At 50.6% G+C, this 24,166-nt stretch overlaps 1 protein-coding gene across 2 annotated transcripts in view; it reads right to left on the reverse strand.

The window, feature by feature from the left end:
- ATP13A2 (ATPase cation transporting 13A2) overlaps nt 1-23,151 on the reverse strand; it is a 31,374-nt gene extending 8,223 nt beyond the window's left edge. Inside the window, exons 1-22 of one of the 2 annotated variants that reach the window (XM_087702113.1) lie at nt 22,929-23,151; nt 21,785-22,152; nt 19,174-19,247; nt 17,495-17,662; nt 17,263-17,321; nt 16,848-16,950; nt 16,522-16,601; nt 15,652-15,729; nt 14,145-14,214; nt 10,871-11,005; nt 10,644-10,710; nt 9,307-9,438; nt 8,936-9,103; nt 8,697-8,807; nt 7,142-7,188; nt 6,201-6,389; nt 5,908-6,114; nt 3,255-3,368; nt 2,287-2,443; nt 2,050-2,170; nt 1,324-1,448; nt 1,038-1,180 (exon numbers count right to left, since the gene is read on the reverse strand). In XM_087702113.1, coding sequence (XP_087558239.1) covers nt 1,038-1,180; nt 1,324-1,448; nt 2,050-2,170; nt 2,287-2,443; nt 3,255-3,368; nt 5,908-6,114; nt 6,201-6,389; nt 7,142-7,188; nt 8,697-8,807; nt 8,936-9,103; nt 9,307-9,438; nt 10,644-10,710; nt 10,871-11,005; nt 14,145-14,214; nt 15,652-15,729; nt 16,522-16,601; nt 16,848-16,950; nt 17,263-17,321; nt 17,495-17,662; nt 19,174-19,247; nt 21,785-21,818 — 2,382 coding nt within the window. In that variant the 5' untranslated portion in view covers nt 21,819-22,152; nt 22,929-23,151. The remainder of the gene's footprint in view (nt 1-1,037; nt 1,181-1,323; nt 1,449-2,049; nt 2,171-2,286; nt 2,444-3,254; nt 3,369-5,907; nt 6,115-6,200; nt 6,390-7,141; nt 7,189-8,696; nt 8,808-8,935; nt 9,104-9,306; nt 9,439-10,643; nt 10,711-10,870; nt 11,006-14,144; nt 14,215-15,651; nt 15,730-16,521; nt 16,602-16,847; nt 16,951-17,262; nt 17,322-17,494; nt 17,663-19,173; nt 19,248-21,784; nt 22,153-22,928) is intronic. The other variant, XM_087702114.1, reaches the window with a different exon arrangement.
- Nucleotides 23,152-24,166: the final 1,015 nt, after the last annotated feature.

Consider the following 24,166-nt stretch of genomic DNA (forward strand, 5'->3'; position numbering starts at 1 on the left):
GACCCCCCAATTTAGTTCAATATAAAAAATGCAAATAATTATTTTGTGGACCACTAAAATTTTCTCACAGACCACCAGTGGTCCACAGACCACTAGTTGGTGACTGCTGATCTAGCAAAGGAAGACTCCTGACCATGTGTTTTTTCCAAGAGTATACTTTACTCAGGGGTGGGTTCCTGCCAGTTCTAACCTCTTCTATAGAAGAGGTTCCACAAATCTACCGTGCCGTTTAGAACCGGTTCCAGTTCCCCGCCCATCCGCACATCATCAAGATGAAGAGCGAGAAGAGGAATTCTGGGAGTTGAAGTCCACAAGTCTTAAAGCTGTCAAGTTTGAACACCCCTGGGGTTTTTTTCCTAAAGGGTTAGGGGTGCGAGGGTCTTGTAACTTGACAGCTTTAAGACTTGCGTGCTTCAATGCCAGAGTTCCTGAGCCAACATTTTGGTTGCTAAGCAAGAGCGTTGTTAAGTGAGTTTCACCATATTTTACAAGTTGGCCATGCCCACCCAGTCACATGGCCGACAAGCCACTCCCACCCGGTCACATGGCCAGCAAGCCATTCCCACAAAGCAGGCCACACCTACAGAAGAGGTTCTAAGAAATGTTGAAACCCACCACTGACTTTACTGATGCTTATGTGGTTATAGCAGTAGTGAAAGCTGAATCTGAGGTCTTCCCGTGTAAACAATGCCAAGTAAATTTTCTTCTCCCCACTTCCCTCCACCTGGGTATTTGTAAATCTCCAATTAGGTCCTTGGATATTATTTAGGAAAAAAAGGCTCATCTCCCAGCTTTGCATCTGGTTACTTGACCTTGGCTGGCTGTAGCTTCTCAGAAGGCTCAGCTGGGCTTCCATCCCCTCCTTCTTCCTTACATTCCAATCTCCCCCCCCCCCCCCCAGCACACACACACTGTTGCTAATGTCAGGCTGTCAGCTTTTGAAGCTTGAATAGCAGAGATGCAGCCCAACCCTTCCCCTAAAGAGCCCCACAGCCAACTGTGGTCGTGGAGGGGTTTCAGCCAGGAAGAGGTCTCACCTTGACCTGCTCTGAAGGAGTGAAGGTAAGGGCAGCTGCCTTGCCACGGCTGGGGGGCGCTGCATTCACGAACACCACACGCTCCTGCGCCTGCAACATTTGGCAACTCCTCGCCACGTTGACCGCAGTGAGCATGTTGTCCCCTAAGGAGCAGAAGGAGACCTGAGCCCAGCAGTCCATCCTCAGGCTAGAAGCCACCAACATCCCTCCCCGCCATTCAAGGTTTTTGCAGGGAGAAGAGAATCTGCTCCCACGGCCTTCCTGGTCCCTTCCCTGTTTTTCTCACCTGTGACCATGACGGTTTGGATCCCGGCACTACGCAGCACACGGATGACTGGCGTGGTCTCGGGCTTGAGGACGTTCTTGAGGACTAGGAGCCCAAGGAAGACCATGTCCGTCTCCACCCAGTCTCTGCCCAAGGAGGAAGGTTCTATCAGCGGGCCTTGCCAGGAGGACCCACTGAGATACTGTTCTGACCGAGGCTTCCCGAGAGCATGAAGCAAACTCCTTGTCCCGACAAAAAACCCTTTTATTCAGTTGCTGTGAATTCTGCTCATTCACCTCCGGCAAAGTCTTTCAAGGGTGGATTTACAGTCACAGACCTTATCTGGCTTGGGTAACGCCAGGCAGGAGTGGGATTTGGGAGTTCTCTGAACTGCACAGAATCTTAGCTGGAGGTTCTCCCGAACCCCTTCGAACCCCACCCCCAGCAGCCCACCCCTGCATCCAGGTATGTGGTGAGTGTCCCCTCCATCAACTTTTCATCATATCATAAGAAGGTTAATGGCCAGAGGGGTTAAGGGTGCCACTTTATGGCCAGGAACTAGAGAGGAACAACTGATGTGGCTTCCGTGCCATTCTGCACTTAATGCCCTCGGATATCAAAATGCCACCGGTATTTTAACACTCTGCCAAGGTCGTGACCCCAAAGAGCAAGATGATGTGTTTACCAGGGAGAAACCCGGAAAGCATGCTGGCAGGGCAGAAGGCAACGGTTTGGATGTCCACCCACCTGGTCACCTCCTGGGCTTCTTCAAAGCTCCCCACGGCCACCGAGGGCTTATAAGCGAGGGCCAGGACGCGGAATCCGTTGCTTGTGAACTGGCATAGCTGCTGGGGAAAGTCCTGGGGGACTGCCAAGCAAGAGGGGAGAGCAGCTTTTAGGAGAGGAAGACACGCTGTCAGAAAGCATAAGAAGACCCTCCTTCCCGCCCCCATATATGCCCTCCAAGGAGACTTCAGCAAAGACCTGATGCTTTCTGGCAGAGGCTGGCCACCGTCTCCGGAGCTCCCTTCATGAAAGCCTCCACGGGGCTGTTGCCGGGAGCCTTCCCCAGAACGCTCATCCTCCTCAGGGCTGAAGAAAACGGGAAGCGACGGAGGACAGCCATGGGGACGGCGGGCTTCTGCAGAGAAAAGGCCACAGCTGAGCTCCCAAAAGCAGCCCGAAGAAGGGGGCAATTTGTGAAGCGGGTAAGAGGAAGTGGGTGTTCGGACCCAGCCTTAGCAGAACTAAGAAACAACTCCTTGTCCCGAAAAAAAAAAAGCATCTTTGTTTAGCTACTATGACTTAATAGCATTCACACACAGAAAAGCCCAGGCAATAATCCTTCCAAGCGTTAACTGAAATACAGACCTTATCAGCTCTTTGAATAATTGCCAGGCTGGGAGCTGTCAGCCACAAAGCTGTAAATTAAACTCTCTCAACAGTCTACAAGACACGATAGGAACAAATCTTCCAAAACAAATCCAAGCAGTTGTCTCCTACGACACCCCTTTTGCTTTTATTTATTCCCCAGCCAGGGAGGGGCCATTTAGCGTTCTCATGCGCCTTTCTTCCCGAGTCGGCCCTTGGTCCTCAATTGTTCTCTCCTGACAGCTCTGCGTATCCATGCATCTGGAACAGCTGTTCCTCTTCCCTGCTTATCTCCGACTCTGAAGGCAGCTGGGGAATGTCGATGGCCCTACCTCTATCTCTGTTTCCCACGCAGAGCCTTCCCCAGACTCCAGGACTGGCCAAGTTCCTCCCCAACCTCTTTCATTATTCAAGTCTGCTGCCAGCGCCATTGGCAGCCAGTGAGCCACAATAGTGGGTTTTTCCTAGATGTCCCACAAACCACCTTCGCCCAGGCTGCTTTCTGCATTGCACCCAACCTCTGATGAAGAAGGCTGCGAGCCCGTCCCTCTTTCCTGCCGCGAGGAAGGATAGAGCCTCACCATGCCGGGCAGCTGCTCTCTCGGCAGCGGGGGAGCCACGACAAGCAGAGCTCCGGTCCCAAAGTCTTGTTCCAGGGAGGCCTTCACCTCTGGCCCTTCGGTTTCTACCAGAGACTGCAAAAAGCAAAGAGGAGGCTGAGGGAGGGGCTGCCATGTCCTGTGGGAAACATGGTTGCCCCTTGAACGGATCCCACTTTAAAGCTCAGCCGTTTGGAACAGGGCTTAGCGTGGCCAAGATGACCAGAAAAGACAACAACTAAAAGTGATAGTCACTGGAATTGAGAGTCCCTTGGGATGCCGGTCTTGGGCGTCTGGTGAATGCTGGTGTCAGATCCGTGTATCTCACCAAGTAAATGAGATGAAGAGTGTGAAGTAGAGGAGCGAGGTAAGGGAAGAAGAGAGGGATAAGAGAGAGGAGAAGAGGAAGAGGAGAGAAAGGAGGAGTGGAAAGGGGAGAGAGGAGAAGGAGAGAGGTAAGGGAAGAAGAGAGGGATAGGAGAAAGCGTAGGAGGGAAGAGAAAGGAGTGGAAAGGGAAGAGAGGAGGAGAGAGATAAGGGAAGAAGAGAGGGATAGGAGAAAGCGTAGGGGGGGAAGAGGAGGAGAGAAAGGAGTGGAAAGGGAAGAGAGGAGGAGAGAGGTAAGGAAAGAAGAGAGGGATAGAGAGGACAGGGGGAAGAAGAGAAGAGAAAAGAGGAGTGGAAAGGGGAGAGAGGAGGAGAGAGGTAAGGGAAGAAGAGAAGGATAGGAGAGAGCGTGGGGGAGAAGAGGAGAGAAAGGAGGAGTGGAAAGGGGAGAGAGGAGAAGGAGAGAGGTAAGGGAAGAAGAGAGGGATAGGAGAAAGCTTAGGGGGGGAAGAGGAGGAGAGAAAGGAGTGGAAAGGGAAGAGAGGAGGAGAGAGGTAAGGAAAGAAGAGAGGGGTAGAGAGGACAGGGGGAAGAAGAGAAGAGAAAGGAGGAGTGGAAAGGGGAGAGAGGAAGGGGAAGTATAGAAGAGAAGGATAACAGAGGGAAGAAAGGAGGTAGGGAGAGGGAGGAGAGAGGAAGAAGAAAGTGAGGGATAAAGTACAAATATGGTGTATGGAGAGCAGAAGAGCCAATAATTGTTTTGGGGAGTTGATGGTATGACGAATTGATGTAAACATTTATTAATACAATACGGTGTTAGCTATATAACAGTATACATGCGGTCATATGTTATGAAAATGAAATTTTTTTTAAAAAAACTTTATATAATAAAATAAAATAAAATTCTGGGCAGTTCATAATATCAGAATGCATAACAAAAGAAAATAAAAATGTATATTTTTAACAACAAACAAAGATCTGTGTAGCTGCCATTCTTCAGAGGAAGGGGAATTATAACTTGCTACATTTACGTGCTATTTTCCTTTCTATCTTTTATCCTGCATTGCGTTCCCGTATAACCTTTCACCTGATTTATAACCCTTGCCTGGGGCATCCAGTGCCCGGCTGTTTCTCACCTCTCAGGGGAATTACAGGGGGGGGGAGTGGGCCATGTGGACAGTGGAGCTGGAAGATGGCTCTGAGAAAGCTTCATGATCTCTTTCTCAGAGCAGCCGGTACAATAACATCTTCACACCTGCGGATTGGCTGAATCCACACCAGAGAGTTGGGAGGGGACTCGTAATTCTTTTATTCTTACTTGTATCGGCTTGAGGGCCCTCAGAGCTTGTTGTGCATTTGCCTTGCTATCACCACTTTTGAATAAAAGGTTCCTTTTGAAATGGCAAATTTCAAGAGTATTTACTTTCTTGATTAAGGCGGAGAGGCCGAGACTGGTTCTTCTGCCAAGGGAACCTCCCCCCTCTCCTTTTCACCCATTTCTGACCCTGTAGAACCATGATGCCGAACCTGTGGCACACGGAGGGCATGCGAGGCAATGCCCTGTCAGCTGGCCAGCGCGCATGCGTGTGCTGACAAGTTGACTTTGGCCTTCTTTTGAGGCCGTTTTTTGCCCTCCAGAGGCTTCCCAAAAGCCTCCAAAGTGCGAAAAACTGGCCCCATGGGCAAATTGGAAGTTTGGGAATGGACTTCCGGTTTGCTCATAGGACTGTTGTTTGTCCTACGGAGCCTTCAGGGAAGCCTCCTGAAGGCCCCTGAAGGCTCCGGAGGTAGAAAATTGGCCTACGGGGAACCCGGAAGTTCGGGGATGGTGACTTCCGGTTTGTCTGTTTTTCGCCCTCTGGAGCCTTCAGGGAAGCCTCCTGAAGGCTCAGGAGGTCGAATGTCGGCCCTACGGACAAACCGGAAGTCACCATTCCTGAACTTCCGGGTTCCCCGTAGGTCCGTTTTTTGCCCTCCGGAGGCTTCAGGGAAGTTCTTGAGACCTCCGGAGGGCGTTGGGAGCGGGGTGGGGAGGCTGTTTTCACCTTCCCCAGGATCCTAGAAAGTCTCTGGAGCCTGGGGAAGGTGACAAAAGAGGGTGTGTTGCCGATTGCACGCATGCGCGCTGGGGGGGATGCACATAGCATTATGGGTGTGGCATGCAAGTGCACGACCTCCCTGTGCTCCCCCCGTTTTTGGCACGGCAGCCAAAAAAAGGTTTGCCATCACTGCTGTAGGAGGACATGGCTGAAGAACCTTGGAAATGGCATCCTTGCTCCCTAAACAAAGAGGCACGTTTCTTTCTCACCCATCCAGTAGACTCCAGCATCCGGAGATCCAGCGGGTCACCTATAGGCTGATTTCCAAGCAGAGAGAGGGTGTGGCAGGTGGCCAGACAGCGGAGCAAGGGCCCGTCGGCCAGCTGACGGAGCTGATGGACGATGGGCAGAAAAGAGCTACCGGCTTGGGGAACGACTCCCCAGATGTCCATGCCGTCAGCGGTAAGGGTCCCTGTCTGAGAAGAAACCCCAACGAAGTAAGAGTCGGCTAAGGTCCTTGGACAGACATCCCAGGACCCCAGCACCCGTCCCGGGGTCTCACCTTGTCGAAGCAAACCAGGCGCACCTTCCCACAGAGGTCGATGCGTTGGGGACTGACACAGAAAATGCCCTGGCGTTTCAGCCGAGTTTGAGCATACATGGTGCCCATCGTCATCGCAGCTGGCAAGGCTGGGGGAACAACCACCGTCACAATGTCCAGAGCACGGAGGGCTATCAGCCAACGGGAAACCTGCCAACGGTGACTGCGTGAGAAACAAGTGGGTAGAATGGCTTCCCAGCTACCCAGAAGGCAAAACGGAGATTGAAACGAGATTGTGTTAAGATTCTTGGTGAGGTTAAAATATGTTAAAATATTCATGACTGGGAGAGACATGGGAACAAGGTCAACTGATGAATGGGCATAGCAACTAAGTCAGACAATGAGAGCTTAAACAGATCCGAGTCTGTGCAGAGAATTGAAACAGAAACTTAAGCACTCTGCTGCTCTGAGAAGTAAACAAGCAGTCTGTCTGGGCTTGTCTGGAAATGAAATTAACCGCTTGTGTTTGCCTGTAACTCTCCTGCCTTGTGTTCACTTGGAAGAACCACCTGTTGGTATTGTACATTTATTCATCTATTATTATATATATAAAGAAGTTAATGAATCCAGCTGCATCAGTATCTCTGTGTGCTTTCTGGATTTGAACTTATGCAACAAACTCTGACAGACTCCAGATGGGGAAGGTCAGCTAGGTCCAATCTTTTTAAGCCTGCCTTGCACTCAGGCCTGCTGCCATCCCAGGTTGACTCCATGCACCCCCAATAGCAGAGACCCAATGAGCGGCTGGCCAAATAGGCCACCAATTGGAGGAATTTTTGTCACCCAAGAGGTGATCGCTGTGTGTTGTGGGGCAAGGACCTTTGCAGTAGTTCACATCTGGAGACCTGGGGTTGGGGGAAGGTGGTGAGAGAGACTCCGAGGCCTCCAGGCACTGAACCTACCTTGTTCCTCTTTAAGATGATGATGCTGTAGATGGTTCCAATGACGGCTGGAGGAAAGAGAAATAAAAGTCTTGGGAACCCCAGCAAACAAGAGTATCAGAGCAGCCCATGGAAACCCACAAGGAAAGAGCCGAAACTGGTGTCACCTTTGGGATAGGCCTTGCAGAAGGAGGTTGGCCAAAGAGATTCCAATTAGACAAGGACCCACAGGCAGGATATATTGCACAGAGCGTGACCCGACAAATGCGCGCATGACAAAAGCGTGCCGATGAAACCGCGTCGAAAAACCCACGACATCATAAACGCGCCCACAACGTGCCGACAAAACCGCGCCCACAAAAGCACGATTTAAGTTAAGGTAAGGGTTAGGGTTAGGTTCAGGGTTAGGTTTAGGGTTATTAGGTTGTTATTAGCTGTTTGTTGAAGGCGCACTTTTGTTGGCGCACTGTTGTCGGCACGCTTCTGCGTGCATTTGTCAGCGCGATTTCGACCTTGTGGTTTTCTCACCGCGGTTTCATCAGCGCACTTTTGTCGAGCGCGCATTTGTCGATGAACCTACATAGAGGTGGCCAGAGGTGGCAAGGCCCAGCAGCTCCTCAGCTGCATAGAGGCAGGACATGTTTTGGGATGTGCTGGGGACCAAGGATGGTTTCTATTCCAGCTCCTGCTGATGCCACCTCAGCAGAAACAAGCCAACGAAGGATGTACAAGGGCTAGCAGGGTTTCCAATGGGCTTCTGGGGAAGTAGATAGTGGCAGCTTTATGCTGTTCCCAAGTACCATCTATAACTATACCCTGTCCTAAACAGGCTCCACTTGTACGTCCCTGAACTTTTTGGCTCAAACCAGTGACCGTGGTTAAGCACCCTCAGTTGGTCCTGATTCTTGATGGAAGCATTTTGAACCCTTGGTGGATGGTCTCTTTCCCCGTGTCTAAACTGTAACCCTACAAGGCCAAGAAATTAAAAGAGGCTTGCTCCTCGAGAGGAAAGCTATGGCAAATCTAGACAGCCTACTAAAAAGCAGAAACATCACCCTGCCACAACAGAAGTGCGTCTAGTCAAGGCTATGGTTTTCCCAGTTGCAATGGATGGCTGTGAAGGTTGGACCATAAGGAAGGCTGAGCGCCAAAGAATGGAGACCTTTGAACTCTGGTGCTGGAGAAGACTCCTGCAAGTCCCTTGGACTGCAAAGCCATCCAACTGGTCAGTACTAGAGGAAATCAACTCTGACTGCTCTTTAGAAGGCCAGATCCTGAAGAGGAAACTCAAGTACTTTGGCCACCTAATGAGAAGGAAGAAGGACTCCCTGGAGAAGAGTCTCATCCTGGGAACGATGGAGGGCAAAAGAAGAAGGGGACGGCAGAGGAAGTGGCTGGATGGAGTCACTGAAGCAATCAGCGTGAGCTTCAATGGACTGCAGAGGATGGTGGAGGACAGGAAGGCCTGGAGGAACATTGTCCACGGGGTCGCCATATGTCAGACACCAATTTCGCAACTAACAACAACAACAACAAATACAGTCTTTTCCGCTTTTGATACTGCGTGTGAACTTACCAAGAATGGCAAGGAAGCTGACAAACTTCCAAGCATCGTTATGAAACCTGAGCTTCACTGGCTTGGGGTGAAGGATGGAGCTGATGAGATCCCCTTTGGCTGTGTAGAAGCCTGGAGGAAGAGGGAGGGAGGGAGAAGGCAAGTCTGCTGTGAGACCAGGGGTGCCAGCAGTCGCTGCAGGAGACCGGACAGTCTCAAGACCGCCTGGGGAGAGAAGAAGCACCCTGAAATGCCCTCACCAGTGCGGGTCACCACTGCCAGGATGTCACCGTCACCGCAGGATCGAGCCTGGATGACTTGTGTCCCACAGAAGAGGGTGTGTCGTTTGTGATCTTCGGGGGAGTAGGTGGTGTTGGCCTCTTCCGGGTCTTGAGGCAAAGGCGTCTTCAGGACTGGCGTGCTTTCCCCTGGGAAAAAACAGGCGGCTTGTTGGAGAGCTCCAAGGAAAACCTGAAAGCAGCCACGTCTCTTGAAAGCAGCCACATCAGGGTGCCATAGACGTCTCCGCAAGCAGGAACATGTCAAGCATTTGGTGAGGGATCCAGGCAGGCAAGAGCTGATGGGGGGTTCAAAACAATGAGCAGACGTTTCCCCCATCCCACCAGCTCACCGGTCAGGAGGCTTTCGTTGACCACACACTCGCCGTTGAGCAATGCGGCGTCGCAGGGAACCAGCATCCCCTCTGGAGAGACCACCAGGACGTCTCCTGGCACGAGATCCACGGAACTCACCACCACTCTCTCTGGTAGCCAAGAAAGGAAAAAGCTCAGACCGTGTCCCCCACCCAGCCCCTGGGAGAATTGGGGTGAGAGTTGTGCCAAGCCCTCTTTTGACCTTGGAGGGGGCATCTCCTTTTTCCAGCTTCTCCTGGAAGGGAAGATGCGGGCACCTTGTGGGCAGTTGAATCTGACTGTCCTGTTTGGGCGCCGTAGTCTAGAGGGAGCAGGTGCCCTAGGTGTGGCTCTCAGGCGCAAGAGGCTGCTTGGACATGCTTTCTCCTTGGCCCCCGAGAAGGAACCAACGAAGGCTGTGTGCAGTGGGAATTAAGAAGCCCAGAAGCCCAGAAGGAGTCCAGCTTCAGGCTGGAGCTGCCCTTGAGATCCACCAGGCTGCTGTTCTGACCGAGGCTTCCCAAGCAAACTCTTTGTCCCGACAAAAACCCCTTTCATTAAAAAAATAATACTAATCGTAACTGAACATTACTGTACAATGAAAGTGAGGCATTTAGTTATACTAGATGAAAAATCTGTGATGGTAAATGTTATTCGAGAATATGGATGTTAAAACACCTGTAACCAAACGACATGCTGTATGTGATGATGCTTTTTTTTTTGTTTTTTTATTGTTGTATGTATGTGTTGTCTGTGTAATAAAAATAAAAATTTATTTTAAAAAACCCCTTTCATTAATTTCCTGTGAATTCTGCTCGTTCATATCCAGCAAAGTCTTTCAAGGGAGGATTTACCATCACAGACCTTATCTGACTTGGAGAACTGCCAGGCTGATATCTGCAGAATTGGCAAGGAGTCTCGGAGAGTCACGAACCAATGAAGCGAACTAATTGTCTCCTGCAAACTCCACTCCCCTTTCGCTTCTCTTTTATTTCCTCTGGGAGGGGCCATTCATTGTCCACTTGTGGCCTTACTCCTAAGTCACCCCGTTCTTTAGCTGTTCCCTTCGTCTGGGAACTCTGCGCATGCGCACACTGGGAACAGGCTCCAGCTGTTCATCTGCCTCACTGATGTCTGACTCTGAAGGCAGCTGATAACTGTCAGATGGCCCTGGCCCCCTCTCTGCCTCCGACACAGAGCCCTCATCAGAGCCTTCCCCAGACTCCAGGACTGGCCCATCTTCCTCCCCAACCCTCCTCACTGTCTGGATCTGCTGCTAGCTCTGCTGGCGGGCCACAACAGCTGCCGCCCAATAGGTCACCACGCCTTTGCTCACCTCCAGAAGGTCGGCAGATCTGCACGCTGCTCACCACCTTGGCTATGTCCCGGAGAGTCCTGTTTTGCTGAAAAAAACCAAGGCCTTGGTCAACGCAGCCGCAGGGGCAAAAGTGGCAGGGGGTCTGTGGCATCGCCAGCCCCTCATTCCTGCTGCAGTGGTAGGCTTGAGGGGCAGGGCAGATGCCGAAGCTCAGTGGGAAGAGGGAAGTGGTGACCAGTGCTCACCTTTTTGGTGACGTAGAGAGAGAGTCCGATGGAGATGGTGGAAATGATAAAGATGCAGGCGGCGTAGGAGTAATATTCTTCACAGATCCATAAGGTGATGCTGAACACTTGGAAAATGTAGAATAAATTCAAGATCTGCAAGGGAGGAGAGGAAGCGGGTACGGTTAGCCCTTCATCGGCACTTCCGCCTTCACTCTTTGGGTCTCTGCAGAGCCTTCCCCTCCTAAGCTAATGAGCTCCCACGGGGCCTATGATTCAGAGGAGTAGCTGGGAAGCCCCTTCCCTCCCTGCCTGCCTCGAAGGTTCTGCAGAGGGACTTCACGCTTGCCTCTCTGCAGAATGACATACCGTATTTTACGGAGTATAAGACGCACCTTTTCCCCCCAAAAAAGAGGGTGAACATCTGGGTGCGTCTTATACAATGAACACAGCATTTTTCGCCTACCAAAATCCTGCCCCCCTTTGCAAAAATAGACATACAGAGGGTTTGGGAGGCTTGCAAAGTGCTCTTGGAGGCTGGGGAGGGCAGAAAACAGGCCACTTTTACTAATTCCCCCCCCCAGCCCCCAGGAGCACGCTACAAGCCTCCTAAAGCTCTGCATGCCCTTTTTTTCTGCAAAAAATGAGGCGTGCAGAGGATTTGGGAAGCCTGCAGAGTGCAAAAACTTTTTTTTTAAATTTACCTCTTCAAAATCATGGTGTGTCTTATACACCGGTGTGTCTCACAGTCTGAAAAATACGGTAACGCCTTCCGAAGAGATTGAAATAGCACTTAGCACTTATATACCGCTTTATAGTGTTTTACAGCTCTCTCTTAAGCAGTTTACAGGGTCAGCCCTATTGCCCCCAACAACCTTGGAAGGAGGGAAGGCTGAGTCAACCTTGAGCTGGTCAGGATCGAACTGCTGGCGGTCCGCAAAATTAGCCTGCAATACTGCATGGCAACCACTGCACCATCATGGCTCTTGTAGCAATAGCACTTATATACCGCTTCACAGTGCTTTTACAGCCCTCTCTAAGCGGTTTACAGAGTCAGCCTGTTGCCCCCAACAATCTGGGTTCTCATTTTACCGACCTCGGAAGAATGGAAGACCTTGAGCGACTGAGGATTGAAGTACTGGCAGTCGGCTGAGTCAGCCTGCTATACTGCATTGTAACTTGCTCTGGCGCCAAGAGTTCACAGTTGCCCCTTTTTAATTTTTTCCTCTTCATAACTTCTGAATTTGATTGATGTGGACCGACCAGAGGTGCTGAGAGTCAGATGCAGAGGTGGGTTCCTACCAGTTCGCACCTATTCGGTAGAACCGGTTCGTCAAATCTACCGAACCGGTTAGAAGAGGTTCCCCCAGTGGACCCGGAAAGCAGGCCACACCTACAGAAGAGGTTCCAAAGATTTTTTGAAACCCACCACTGGTCCTTGGATATGATTATTCTACACTATCATGCTCATATTTATAAAACTCCGTGCCTCTGTGAAAGGTAAGGATGACTTCTGCGTTTGTGGTGCAATCAGAACATTGCGTGTGTTGAAGTTGTTTTAACGCAAACCAAAGATGCCTTTTAAAAACAAGTTTACATCATATTCTCATGCATGCCAGTGCTGTGTGTGAGGTAATGTAAGGTGGTTCTGACAAGTGTCGTCGGCATCTTCCTATCTGGTCACATGGGCGGCAAGCCACTCCCACAAAGGAGGCCACACCCACAGAGTAGGTTCGAACCATTTTTGAAACCCCCCACTGGTCAGATGGCATAGGAGTTTGTGAGGGGAGGAAAATATCCATTGGAAAGTTGCAGGTAATAATAGGCCTAGGAGTGAGCTTGCAGGCCTCGCTGGACCAAAGTTGAAACTAATATAATTGCAATATGTCTCAGACTAATATTTCTAATGTGCTGACTGGTGTCTGCATTTTCTGCAAAGTTTGTACTTGTCTGGATATATTTAGAGGAGGAAGAATGAGATGGTGGGAAATGAAGAATTGATAGTAAACAAAGTCTGAGAAGTTCAAATATGCAAATGTTTGCAGAGAGTGACAGTCACAAAGAACAAGGAAGTGAAACGCTGGAATGCATAAGTCAATAAAAAATAAGGTATACTGTATTTTTCAGAGTATAAGACACACCTTTTTCCCTCAAAAAGAGAGGCTGAAAATCTGGGTGCGTCTTATAAACTGAATACAGCATTTTTTGCCTCCTGAAACCCTGCCCCCTTCACCAAAATGGCCATGAATAGCCTTTAGGAGGCTTTCAGAGAGCTCCTGGGGGCTTGGGAGGGCAGAAATGAATGAAAAACGGGCTGTTTTTTGCTCCTTTTTGCCCCCACCCAGCCCCTAGGAGCACTCTGCAAGCCTCCTAAAGGCTATTCATGCCTTAAAAACGGGCCTGTTTTCGTGAAAAATGGGCCCTTTTGGGGAGGTTTGCAGAGTGCAAAAACTTTTTTTTTAATTCGCCTCTTCAAAACCTTGGTGCATCTTATACTCCGGTGCGTCTTATACTCCGAAAAATACAGTAAGTAATGTGGCTTGAGATGGGAATGGGATCCTTTGCCAGATAGCAATCCTTGTAGGACTTGCTATTTGCTATAAAGGAACCCATTGCAATAGAAAATTTAAAATATAGGTTTTGCTGTGCAATTGCGTTGCTATGTTGGCTGTTCATGTTCGAGATTGCTCATGAAACAATAAACCTCTGATCTTAAAGTAAGATTTATTGCTTGTGCTTTCTCTTTGTTTTTTTATATAGGGATATTTTTTGCGACAAGATTAATCCCTTATCATTGCTACTGTTCTCCCTGTGGCAGAGCTGGACAGAAGCAAGATCCATCCTGTGGTCTTTGGACCAAGGAGGAGAGCCCAGCCACTGGACTCTGTCCTCGTAACCCGACAAATGCGCGGACGACAAAAGCACGCCGACAAAACCGCGGCACGAAAACCACGACGTCATCAACACGCCGACAACAGCACACCGACAACAGTGCACCGACAGAAGTGCGATTTAAGTTAAGGTAAGGGTTAGGGTTAGGGTCAGGGTCAGGGTTAGGTTTAGGGTTAGAGTTAGGTTTAGGGTTAGGGTTATGTTGAGAGCGCGCTTCTGTTGGTGCACTGTTGTCGGCGCGCTTCAGCGCTCATTCGTCGGCACAGTTTAGAACTCGCGGTTTTGTCATCGCGGTTTTGTCGGGCGCCCTTTTGTTGGTGAACCGACCTTCCTTGCTTGCTCACTCACTCACTCACTCATGTTGCCAAAGATGGGCAAGGCCGCCGGCTAACCTATGGCTTACCTCATCCATCAGCATCCAGAGGTACGACTTCACCGGCACGTCAATCAGGTTTGGCCCGTAAATTACCTTTCTGTCAGAGAGGGGAAGGAGCACAGAGTTTTAGGAAAGCCACAGCCATCCTCAAGGCCCACTTCAGTTAGCCAATGTCTTCAGGAATCAGGACTTCAGAAAATGTGGATCAGTGGTGGGTTCCAGGTGGTACGCTGGGAGCAGCGGCCACTGTACCGGAATGGTGTTTCGTTGGGCCCATCCGCCCACCCTCGTTCCTTACGTGTTTTTAAGCCAACTGGGCCATATGCGCATGCACGCACAGCGTACGGCACCTGCGTGACCTCCGTCGAGCAGCTGGAGCGTCGCAGGGGGGTGGCGTATTCATGCGCAAATGTCCTATTTGGCTTAAGGCAGTGTACCGGTTGCGACGGGATCTGGAACCCACCACTGATGTGGATGTCCCTTTCCCATCAGCCTCCAGCTAGTATCTTGTACTAAAGAGGGTTTAAACATAAGATTGGGTGTGGCAGAATTTGCTAGTCGACAGTCAGCTTTTACGGAGCTTGGTGTGAAAAGTTGCCTGGATTGACATCCTTGTAACACTTGCCTGATAGCAATAGCCATAGCACTTATATACCGCTTCATCGTGCTTTACAACCTTCTATAAGCAGCTTATAAAGTCAGCATATCTCCTCCAACGATCTGGTTCCTCATTTTACCGATCTCGGAAGGATGGAAGCTGAGTCAACCTTGAACTGGGGAGAATCGTACTGCCGAACTTTTGGCAGTCGGCAGAAATAGCCTGCAGTACTGCATTTAATAGGGACACAGGGTCTAAGATGCTGAGCTTGTTGATCAGAAAGGTTGGCAGTTCGGAGGTTCGAATCCCTAGCGGTGCATAACAGAGTGAGCTCCTGTGACTTGTCCCAGCTTCTGCCAACCTAGCAGTTCGAAAGCACGTTAAAAAATGCAAGTAGAAAAATAGGAACCACCTTTGGTGGGAAGGGAACAGCATTCCGTGCGCCTTTGGCGTTGAGTCATACCGGCCACATGACCACGGAGACGTCTTCGGACAGCGCTGGCTCTTTGGCTTTGAAATGGAGATGAGCAGCACCCCCTAGAGTCAGGAACGACTAGCACATATGTGCGAGGGGAACCTTTACCTTTACCGCATTTAACCACTGCCCCACCATGGCTCATTCTGTGAGCCTGATGTAGGGAAGGAGACTATGCCAGTCCCCTTGGAGCAAGCTGTACCCCACAACTGTGCTGGAAGAGTGAGGCCACCGACAGGGAACAGCTGGTGGATTTTGTGCAGCTCGACTAAGAGACGTTAAGCCTTTTTAACAAGGCCTGAATACAACTCTCCTTTTAAATGAAGTAGAAAGCAAGAAGGGAATGAAGGAAGGTGGCCTTGCAAGATCTTTTTTTTTTTCAAACAATCCCTCTGCAAAATAACCAGGTTACTACAGTGCTAAAGAAGAGAAATACCCTTTCCCTAAAGGGCGGGACGTGCCTGGCAGATTGCTCCTCGACGCTCAGGCCCCCACAGGAGTGACGGAGATCGGAACACATCCAGCCTTCATTCAACGTGCTGCAGAAACACAGAGAAAGAAAGGGGAGGGGACGGGTTGCATTTCTTCTCGGACAGATTAAAATCCGGAGGTCCAGAGGCCGGTTAGGCTAGCCGGGACTGGTCAGGCCCACAGCTACATCCGAGGAAAGCATTCTGCAGAGAGGCCCTATTCTCACCTAGGTTTCCCCAGCAGCAGAGTCCGAGCCCTGATAAACCTCTTTTATTTAATTGACAGTGAATTCCTCTCCAGTCTTTCCTCTCCCACAGTCTTTCAAGATAGCTCTTCAATTACTGACCTTTATCAGGCTTGGAGAGTGGCCAGGCCGATATCTTTCAGCCGCCCACAATACTTGGCAAGAATGCAGGAATGAACTAATTGTCTCCTGCAAACTCCACTCCCCTTTCGCTCCTCTTTTATTCCCTCTTGGAGGGGCCATTCATCGTCCACCTGTGGCCTTACTCCCAAATCGGCCCGTTCTTTAGCTGTTCCTTTCGTCTGGCCACTCTCGGCCTGCACGCACACTGGGAACAGGCTCCAGCTGTTCTTCTGCCTCACTGATGTCTGACTGCGAAGGCAGCTGATCACTGGCATACGGCCCTGGCCCTCTCTCTGCCTCCGACACAGAGCCCTGGCCCATGTTCCTCCCCAACCTCCTCACTGTCCAAACCTGTTGCCAGCTCCAGTGGGCCACAACAACCCCCTTCTCATTTCTACTCTCCACATGCCAATTGACCCCTTCCTCTCCCCCCCCTCCAACAATCTATAACAAGATGCCAGTAAAATGCAGAGCTGGGAGAACTTCTCCTCACCTGGCCTTGCAGTAGGCCTGCCGCCTTTCCACCCAGAGGTAGTGCACACCTTCGAAGGCGTAATAACGAAGAATGTTTTTCTGAAGAGGAGAGGAGAGGGAGGAGAGTTATCAAGATCTCCAAGGTGGCAGCAGCACCAGCAGCAGCTGGCCCTGGCCGGAAGAGCTCCCTCTGCCCAGCCTGCTTTGTGCCAGGGCAGGGACGGCGTCTGTACCCCAAAGTACTGGGGCCGTGCCTGCCTTCAGGAAGATGTGCCCCTCTGCAGGGAGGCCTCGTCAGGGGACCCCATTGGTAAGCCACTCAGAATGGAGCCAGGGGGTGCTGACCTCTTCCTTCTCGTGCAGCTGTATGGTGTCCTGGCTTCTCGCTTGGTCATCCGAAACACCCACGGCAATAGCGCTTCTCCCCTCGTCTGATCTGGATTCGAGGCTTTCCAGGAAGAAAGGAAGGGAGAAGACATTTCGGAAATCAGGAAGGTGGTCCCTGGAGGAGGCTCCAGAACCAGGGCCCCTGAGCTGGTGAGGGAGTTCCGGGGGTGTGAAGGGCAGACGGATGCATCTAAGTCTGCATCCCCATCCTTCCTCTTACCTGCACCAACTACCTGGTCGGCCTCCTTCTTGGCAGAAGGCATTCTCTCTCTCCCTGCCGACTCCAGGTACAGCCACAGACGTCATTCCCCTCCCCACCAGCCCCTTCAACACCTTCTGCCAATCAGGGAAATGCACAGGAAGCACTGCTCACCTGCCATCTTCGATCTGCTCTGTTTGGACTCTGGCCGCGAAACACCGTCCCAGCTGATCCTGGAAAGAAGAAGGCGGGAACAGCTGAAGGCAGAAGCGCCTCTTGCCCGGGGAAGAGACAGTGACTTTGGGGAGGGGAGGAGATTGGTCCAAAGCCTGCCAGGGGCCGCTCAGGGGCCCGCTGTAGTGCCCGAACCGGCTGGAGCCCTCCTGCCCTGCCCTCTGGCACTTACCCGAATGAGCACCCAGTCTGCCTGGCGCAAGGGGCAGGGAGTGCATTTGGCGTAGACTTCCAGGTATGGCTTCCAGTGGAAGATGACGAGAGGGAGCCCCAGAGTGAGCATGGAGACCGAGTGGCATAGGAACGCCTTCCATGTCTTCCTCTGGTAACCTTTCACTTCCTGGGGAGGGAAGAAGCACGATTGGCAGGAGTTTCCCTGCCCGCAGAATCAGCCGGTCGGTTAAGGACAGGTAAAGTTTGGGGGCAGGGTTGACAAATCCTGAATCTGAAGAGAACTGCGGAATTTGACCGTCTCATTGTGGATTAGGAGCGCGCTAGAACGCTTCCTGGAAACACCCGAAGCCTTCGGGCCCAGACATTGCGACTCACAGCTTAATCCCTTCTGGATTTCTTAAAACCTCCAGGATAGAAAAGACTTAAGAGAAATGCAAATTTATCTCATTTCCTCATCAGCCTCACCTCAGACATTGACCTCAAGCCTTGTTTTGACCGAGGCTTCCCAAGAGCCTGAAGCAAACTCCTGGTCCCGACAAAACCCTCTTTTATTAATTGGGTGTGAATTCTGCTCTTTCACATCCGGCAAAGTCTTTTGAGGGAGGATTTACGGTCATAGACTTTATTTGGCTTGGAGAGCTGCCAGGCCGATATTTGCAGAACTTGGCAGAACTTGGCAAGGAGTCTCGGAGAGTCACAAACCAATGAAGCGAACTAATGGTCTCCTGCAAACTCCACTCCCCTTTCCCTCTTCTTTTATTTCCTCTGGGAGGGGCCATTCATCGTCCACCTGTGGCCTTCCTCCCAAGTCGACCCCTGCTCTTTAGCTGTTCCCTTCATCTGGAAGCTCTGTGCATGGGCACCCTGGGAACAGGCTCCAGCTGTTCCTCTGCCTCACTGATGTCTGACTCTGAAGGCAGCTGATAACTGGCATACGGCTCTGGCCCTCTCTCTGCCTCCGACACAGAGCCCTCATCAGAGCCTTCCCCAGACTCCAGGACTGGCCCATGTTCCTCCCGAACCTCCTCATTGTTCAATTCTGCTGTCAGCTCTGCTGGTGGGCCACAACAAGCCTTTTCTTTGGGAAAGCAGTCTTCTAGTTCCCAGTATTGACTGCCTGATGTGGCACTGACCCTCCCTCGGCCCTCTAATTCCCCCCCCCCCCGCCTCAAAGGTACCCTGACTGGAAACTCTCTTCTTCTCTCAAAGAATTTTTTTTTTATTCTCTTACATACCATTTTAAGCATACATTCACATGATTGTTATTCTTCTTTACCTTTATCATTCTTATACATTTATTATTTCATTTTAATAGGTTATAATATACAGTTTGGGTTGCTTTATTTACCATCCCTTCCTCCTTTTGTAACACCACCTTATTTTCCCTTTCTTTTCTCCCTCCCTTCTCTACTTTCTTCCTTCCTCCTCTCCTTCTCCTCCCTTCTTCCCTTACCTTTCTCCTACTCCTCCTTTTCCCCTTCCTACTCTCTCTCCTTCTCTTTCTCTCCCTTCTATCCTCCTCTCCTAACCTCTTTCTTCTTTCCCCCATCTTCCTCTCATTCTCTCCTCCTCTCTCTCTTTCTTTTTCTATTTATTGTTGGTGTATATTTCAAAACTTTGTTTATGTTTCCTTGGATTGCTATTTCTGCCAACCCAAATATAATTTATAATTCTCACCGTAGAAGGTTTAGTGGGGTTGTGCTCCAGAGAATGGTAATTCAGTTGCTGGTTTCCCGACAGGCTGCTATTACCTAACAAAGGAGAGAGGAAGCGAAAAAATCTCAGGGCCGCGGAAGACAGAATTTATTTTTTTGTGAGGCGAACGACACGTCGGAAGGGGGAAATCCCGCCGAAAACACCTCTGCTCCCTCAGGCAGTGTTGAGCGTCAGCTCTGAGGTGGCAAAACCGGTCTGACTGGCCAAGGAAGAGGCCAACATTGTTTGAAAACAACAAGAAAAATACTAATATAAAGATTAAAAGAGTTGGAAGGGACCTTGGAGATCATCTAGTCCAGTGGTCCCCAACCTTTTTATCGCCGCGGACCAGTCAGCCTTTGATAATTTTACCGTGGCCCGCTGAGCGCACGCAGGGGTGGGGGGGCGTTGTTCGCGATGACACATTGATTGTTTATATATCAGATTGTTTTGATTAAAGGCGCAGGAACACCGGGGAGACGTCTTCTGAGCGAGGCGTTTTCTGTAGAGCCGCAGGGAGACTGGGGAGACGTCTGCAGGGTCACAGGTACACGTCAGCTTTGGGCCACACGTGCGTACCTGCGCGGGGCTCTCTTCCCTGGAGCCTTTGCGCACGGCCCAGGAGCTTTTGCGCACGGCCCAGGAGCCTTTGCGCTGCAGCGATCATGGCCCCCGGCCGCTGCAGCGATCATGGCCCCCGGCCGCTGCAGCGATCATGGCCCCCGGCCGCTGCAGCGATCATGGCCCCCGGCCGCTGTGCGGCCCGGTGCCAGGTACTCCACGGCCCAGCACCGGTCCGCGGACCGGGGGTTGGGGACCACTGATCTAGTCCAACCCCCTGCCCAAGCAGGAGACCCTACACCATTTCTGACAGATGGCAGCCCAGTCACTTCTTGAAAGCTTCCAGGGATGAATCTCCCACAACTTTTGGAGGCGACGTCTGTTCCTTGGGTTGATTGTTCGGTCAGAACATTCCTCCTTATTCCCAGGTTGAATCTCTCCCGGCTCAGTTTCCATCCATTATTATTCCTTCTCTGGCCTTCAGGTGCTTTGGAGAATAGCTTGAACCCCCTTCGTCTTTGGGGCAGCCCCTCAAATATTGGAACATGAGCTGCAGAAGAGCTTCGTGAATCACTCAGGTCACAAATGTGAAGCGTGTGGAGCTCCAAGGGCAAAAGAATGTGTGGCCCAAGAGTCCTTTTTGGCCTGGGCTTTTTTGGGGGGCTATGTGTGTGGAATCAGCCCTGCTTCCCCACAGCTAAGCCCTTTCCTGCAAGGCACCTTGTCCAACAGAGGCACCCTTTTGCTCCTGGGCCCTGTAAGGAAGCACCATCTTGCTTGCCCCCATCGGGGTTAGAGGGATCACGGTCTAGGCACAGACCTGGCTGTTTTGTCATGTTTAAAGAGATCGGTGAGCTCAAGGTGCTGGGTGGAAGATACTTTCACGTGTATTTGGAAGAAGTGCAGAAATGAGGAAATGAGGGAATAACAGAGAGGAGGAGGAATTTATAAATGGCTGGAAACCAAAAGCCAAAATAGAAGAGAATGCAAATATATGGTGATATAAATAATTAACATTATTATCAGTGTTAGTTCTACTGTTGTTATATTATAGGACAAGGTAAAAGCAATAGGAAGGCAATGCAGAATGGAGAACTATAAAGGCTAAATGTGAAAGCTATTACAGAAGGCTGTATAATTACTTTATATTGTTATGTGTTGTGGCCCAGCAGGAGTCGTTGGAGCTGCAAACAGACTCCGACAGCGAGGAGCCCTATGAGTCGGCTCTGGAAGATGTGGAGGACCCTCGTCAGGGGTCCGACTCCGAGCAGGGACCAGAGAGTCTGGTTGGCCACCAGGAGGCGCCTGAGGCATGGAGCAGTGGGAGGAGCTATGGGAGTTGGTCCCAGATGCCAAACAAAGGCGGGCAGATAAACGCCGAGAGCAACTACGCAGATACAGAAGATAATTGGACCCATGTGGCTGTAATTAGGCTCCTCCCAAGAGCGTATATAAGGAGAGACTTTGGGAGGAGGCTGTTGGCAGGATTCAACTGATATACCAACGCTGGAGAAGATCTCGTGTATTTCTTATCTTGGAAGTCTGGTTTGCTGCCAAAGTCTTGTCAGTGTATTAATTTACAGTGAATAAATCATCTAGCAGTAATCTTGTCTTGGAGTGCCTTGGTGTACGGAGGGGGGAGGTCAGAACAGTTATGTATGTTTTGTGTTTTGTGTTTTGTTTTTTCTTGTTGTGTTTTTCCGTTTTTAAGGATTAAAATGTTCAATAAAAATTATTTTTAAAAAATAGAGAGGAGGAGGAGGAGGAAGGAAGGAAGGAAGGAAAGAAAGACTGCTCCCCAAAACAAATAGGAGCTTATTTTCATGCCCAAGATAAAGAGAGATTCTCCAACCCATCATACACAGATGTGTTTAGCCAGAGGCACCTGGTGCTGGTTGGATTATCTCCCTTTCATGGGACAGATCCTGCATCTTGCAAGAGACGGAGAGAGGGGCCGCCCTGAACACAGCGAAGCATCTGGATTTTGGCTCCCCCACCCCTCTTCTCTTTTTTAAGCCCTTTCGCCTCTTACCTGGCAAGATCCTGGCGCATTCAGCAGCCTCCATGGGATCTTCCAACTTTTCCAAACATCCTCAAGAGAATTGGAGCACCGTACCCTCCATCGGTACCTGGCCAAACAGGGAGCCTCAGGAAAGGCACGTCTCTCAGCACTGGGTGATTACAGCCAGAGCAGCACTGGCCTTCCCCCTCGGTGGGCTTCACAGGCAGGGATGGAAGCGGCCGGACACGTTCGCTCAGCACGTCCTGGCACCCGGCCTCTGTCCCTCTCGTGTGCCTGGGACTTACTCTAGGGTTCAGGTGTCGGACAGTTCAATGGAGTCAGTGCAAAGGGGTTGGGGGAGAAAAGATGAGAGCAGGAAGCTGGCAGGATGGCAGTCCCTGGAAGGAAGCCGGGAGAGAGGTGGGTAAGGCTTGGGCTGGGACACCTCTTATGGCTGAGACCCCCCCTTCTCCCATGGAAAACGAGGGGAAGCTGAGCCCACCCATGCAGGTTGAGCAGTATTTGCCCACCCCCTAGGAAAAGTCCTTTTTGGAGAGGGGGGAAACTCCAGCCAAGGGACAGGCTCAGTGCTGGGGAGGGGGGGGGAGGGAAACTCAGGGCAAACTCCCCCCTCCCATGGGAAATGAGGGAAAGCTGAGCCCAGCCATGCAGGTAGAGCAGCAGCCCCCCCCCTCCAAGACAAAGTGTCCTTTTGGGGAAGGGGGAAAACTCCGGGCAAGGGACTGGCTGAATGCTGAGTGGGGCACTCAGGAGAACCCCCCCCCCGAAGCTGAGCCCAGCCATGCAGGTAGAGCAGCATCCCCCCACCCGGAAATCAAAGTGCTTTTTGGGAGGGGGGAAACTCCGGGCAAGGGGCTGGCTCAGTGCTGAGTGGGGCGGGGTGGGGGCACTCAGGACAAGCTCGAGCAGCCCCCTCCAGCCAAGCATCAGCCCCCTGGAAAGGAGGAGGAGGTTCCATCCAAAGGCACCTGCTTCTCTTGGGCCAACGGCGGCCACCCCCTGCCCGCCCGTACCCCGCTGCCTCCCCGCAAAGCCCCTTCCTCACTAGTCCGGGTGGGGGGAGGACGACAATCCCCGGTCCTCCAAATCCAGGCCGCCCGCAGTGCTACGTGTCACCTTTCTCTTTGGCCCGCGATCAAGAAAGAGGCTCTACCTGCGGCGTCCAGGGGACAGGCACCACCGGTCGAAACCGCCCGCAGGCTGTCCCGGGCGCCCCAAAGAAGGCAAGGCAAAGCGGAGCGGCGAGCGGGCTCTCCCTTGCAAGAGAGCCCCGAGCTGCTGCCTCTCCCGGTCCTGCCGGCAGCGGCTCCAGCAGGTGGACAGCTCCGAACGCTCGCCCGTCCGCCCAGGAGCTGCCGGCGGTAAGCGGAGGTGAGCTAAGCGGGCGAGCTCGGCAGCAGCTGATCCCGGAGGGGGCGGGGCCTGGGCTCGCGGAGGCTGCCGGGAGAAGTAGTCCTAGCGGAGCCGACTCAGAGGTCCGCCCCCCTCGCGCTCCCCTCTCCCAGCAGTGCGACGCCGCTGGCCGTGAAGGGCATTAGCAGCCCGCCCCAGGCCTACACTGGTTCCTATATAGGGCTTTTAAATCACCACAGCACTGCCTCATTTTTTTTCAACCTTTCTCATCTTTCTTTCTTTAAATATTATTATACAGCTTTCTTCATTTTACATCACAGTTTCAGCTTTGCAACTACTCTATACAGGTTTATATCCAGTTTTTTAAACATTTATATATACTATTATGTATACATTAGAATAGAATAAGGAATAGAATAAAAATATTCTATTTTTCTTCCCTCCTCCTATTCTATTTATTCTAATTCTATCCTATATTCTATTCTATTCCTTATTCCATTATTCTATTCTATTCTAATACCTATTCCATTCCATTCTATTTATTCTAATTCTATCCTATATTCTATTCTATTCCATAATTCTAATTTATTCCTTATTCCATTTCATAATTCTATTCTATTCTAATACCTATTCCATTCCATTTATTCTAATTCTATCCTATATTCTATTCTATTCCTTATTCCATTCCATAATTCAATTCTAATACCTTCCATTCTATTTATTCTAATTTTATCCTATATTCTATTCTAATACCTACTCCACTCCATTCTATTTATTCTAATTCTATCCTATATTCTATTCTATTCCATAATTCTAATTTATTCCTTATTCCATTTCATAATTCTATTCTATTCTAATACCTATTCCATTCCATTTATTCTAATTCTATCCTATATTCTATTCTATTCCTTATTCCATTCCATAATTCAATTCTAATACCTTCCATTCTATTTATTCTAATTCTATCCTATATTCTATTCTATTCCTTATTCCATAATTCTATTCCATTCTAATACCTATTCCATTCCATTTTTTCTA

Source organism: Thamnophis sirtalis, unplaced genomic scaffold (genome assembly GCF_051295495.1).
Source record: "Thamnophis sirtalis isolate CommonGarterSnake01/CBP01778 unplaced genomic scaffold, rThaSir2_p1.2 scaffold_15, whole genome shotgun sequence".
NCBI lineage: Eukaryota > Metazoa > Chordata > Lepidosauria > Squamata > Natricidae > Thamnophis > Thamnophis sirtalis.